Genomic DNA, 3,018 nt, shown 5'->3' on the forward strand with positions numbered 1-3,018 from the left:
TGTGTCCCTGATCTGGTTGCATCAGAATGAGAAACTGTTTACTGTGACTTGTTCAGACACCTCTAAGTATGAACTGTGAGAAGTGAGGGACCAGTAGTTTTATCTGAGATGCTGGATGTGGTTCCTTGGGAAGTGTTGCCCTTCCAGAAGCAAAGGGAGATGTCGCCACAGTGGAAAGGATGAGTTTGTGACTGGGGAGGGAAGAGGCAAGGATAATATTCCAGGTTGTCTGAAGGGCACCTTGTAGGAATGACCGCAAATGCATTTAGCGGGTGTGATACGTGCAGCAGTGTGGGGTGGTGGCTATGCTGGGAACATACTGCAGGGATACAATCAAGAGAGGGAGGAAAACAGGAGTGGTATAAAAAGCTTAAGCAGCAGCAAAGGTTTCATTTAAAGTAAACAAACTGTCTACTTCCACAGCAGGTTACTTGGATATGGTTATCTAAGCTTATTGGCTGCTGTCCTCTAATTTCCTCAACAGTCATAACTGGTGAGGAACTTATTAAGCCAAACTCAATAGCTACTTACTACTGATGAAAATTAGAGATTTCAGTTCATCTCACCCAACAAAGTACAAGTCCTGGAGACCACCCCGGGACACCACCTCATTGACATGATGTCTGTCATTCCATTAAAGCTGGAGGAGGAGCATATGCAGACCCTGCGGAGGAAAGACTTGGAAGTGCAGAGCTTGACTTTGCAGAACAAACTGGAAGAGAAGACCTGGAGCCAGGAGAAGAGTCTGCTGCAGCAAGAACTCAGGCATTTCAAGCAGGACACCTTTCTCCTGTATGTCAAACTGAAGTGGCTGCTGAAACATTGGCGGCAAGGCAAGCGAATGGAGGAGGAAGGGGAAGACATATTAGAGGTAACTGTCCCACCTTATTAATGCAATGAAATTGCGAGCAGTTGGGGCACTGGAGTGTCCCTTCTTTAAGTGTAGACTGTAAATATAATGTGGCATCAGCAACTTTATAATTGCACACAGATTTAAAGGGGATTCAAATTAAACGTGAAGCCTTTTTTTTTAAGTTGGGTTGTGCTAAAGTCTATTCTGCGTGATATGTTACAGATCACCCATCTTTAAATCCAAACCCTTAACTAGTACAAACATCTGGTCCTGAAAAATAGTAAATGAAAATTTAATTAGGTCTCAAATATATGACTCCTGAGTAATTTTTGGAAAGAAAAATGTGTTAGGATGGAGTCAAATCTATTTGGATGGGTTGAGAGCTGTCGTTTTTCTCATCGTGTGCACAGTGTGTTCCTTACAAAGCCTTCAGCAATACAGATGGAGGGAAGCTCTGTTTTCATGTTGGCAGGAGAATTATACAGCTTCTTGTGGGAACTTACAGTGAATCATTCTTGTTTGTTCCTCTTCTCCATACACACGGCTATCACCGTCAGCAGCAGTACGCCAGTAGTCATCGTGGTGATTTCCAAGTAGCAACTAAATTAAGATCAGGAATTTCAGAAGTACATAACAACCTGCAATCCCCAAGCTGACACATCTCAGCAGGGATGCAATTGCCAGCTAACACGCACTGTGAAGAAAGATGCTGCTAAATTGTGTTGCGTTGCACATCCAGAATTACCATTTGCTTTGGAAATCTTACTTAAAAGAAAAAAAAAGTAGAGAAATGCATTTGCTCATTCTGACATTTTATCCAAAATTCTTGAGAATAATAGATTTATTTTGCAGCTTCATGCAATTCTGAAATCATTTGGTAAGGCAACTAATTTTTCTCAGTATTTCTGATACTTACCTGCCTAGTGTTTTTTCCCCTCTTTGCTGCATTTGGCAGCACATGTAACCTTTCAGGTCTGCTAGGAGTATGCTTAAGTTGAATATTCTGATGTTTGGTATTCTTAGATAAAGGGTAGATGAACATCTTTAACTTCATATGCTGTGGTAACATGAGTCACAAACAGGAGATGAGTAGCTATTTAGAAAGAATTTCCTTCTACTTTACTTCAGCGGTACTAATTTGCTTCTATGTAAACTAGCTCATCTTCTAATATCAAAATAGCTTTCACATTTTCACTGTTTGGATTTTTTTGACTGGTTAATTTACAATAAGTCCACCTCCTGTCATTATTGGAGCCGTGTTTTGCTAATGCATTAGATAGGAATAAATTGCTAGATTTGGATACTTCCTGATCACTCTATCTTCAGCAGACAATGCACCAGCATCTTGTATAGTTTTTCATTAATTATATAATGATTCATTAATAATAATATAATAAAGATATAATAATAATCATAATAATGTTATAATCCATCATGCTACATTACAGTTGTACACCCATCTTCTCAGCTGTATAGCTCTCCTGTTTTGCAGGCCTGCATATAGTGTTGTGTTCACATATGCAACATGTCATATACCACCCAAAGATCATTTCCTGTAGCCTACAGAATAAAAGTCAATATATCCCACCACAGAGATGCAGGGGAAGATAGTTGCTTCCCTTAGCCCTTCAGTAGATTTCTGCCCCCCAAGGTAAATGGCAAAAGAGCGTTGATGTGTCCCATCTCTTCCATTTTAGATCGAGCACCCTGAGGCCCTCCCAGACTTTGGAATTAAGTCTGAGCAGAAGGCGGACGATGCAGAGCAGGAGGAGGAGGAAGAGGACGTTGTGTTTGCACTGACAGATTTCTCCCAGCATCCCACCATGGAGAGCACTGATCATGGACCACAGTTGCAGACTGCCGAATTACTGCAGCAACAAAAGCAGGTACTATATGATTTATATATCCTGCCCTGGGAATGAAAACTGGATTTTCAAAGGGAGTTCATTTTCTTCGGCTGATATGTTAAATCATCTAGAATCACACTTGTAAAAATACTTCTAGCTACGCAGCAATTACAGTGGATTTCATCCATTATATTTATATTTAATCAGGAGCCACGTGATTACTGTTCTCCTGTTGGCAGATGCTATCAGTGAAAAATCCTATTTCCTCTTGTGGCAGTTTGCCCAGAAACATCTATCAGTATGTGATGGTTTGCAGAA

The 3,018-nt window shown here is 40.6% G+C and overlaps 1 protein-coding gene across 1 annotated transcript in view; it reads left to right on the forward strand.

Annotated features, from left to right (window-relative positions):
- The window catches only part of LOC104531774 (microtubule cross-linking factor 1), a gene marked incomplete at its 3' end in the record, with an annotated part of 64,761 nt that extends 62,022 nt beyond the window's left edge, over positions 1 to 2,739 (forward strand). Inside the window, exons 8-9 of the mRNA XM_029087167.1 lie at positions 641 to 871; positions 2,551 to 2,739. Of these exons, the coding sequence (XP_028943000.1) occupies positions 641 to 871; positions 2,551 to 2,739 (420 nt within the window). The remainder of the gene's footprint in view (positions 1 to 640; positions 872 to 2,550) is intronic.
- Between the last annotated feature and the right edge of the window lie 279 nt (positions 2,740 to 3,018).

This window comes from Antrostomus carolinensis, unplaced genomic scaffold (assembly GCF_000700745.2).
Source record: "Antrostomus carolinensis isolate BGI_N321 unplaced genomic scaffold, ASM70074v2 scaffold8951, whole genome shotgun sequence".
NCBI classification, from domain to species: Eukaryota; Metazoa; Chordata; class Aves; order Caprimulgiformes; family Caprimulgidae; genus Antrostomus; species Antrostomus carolinensis.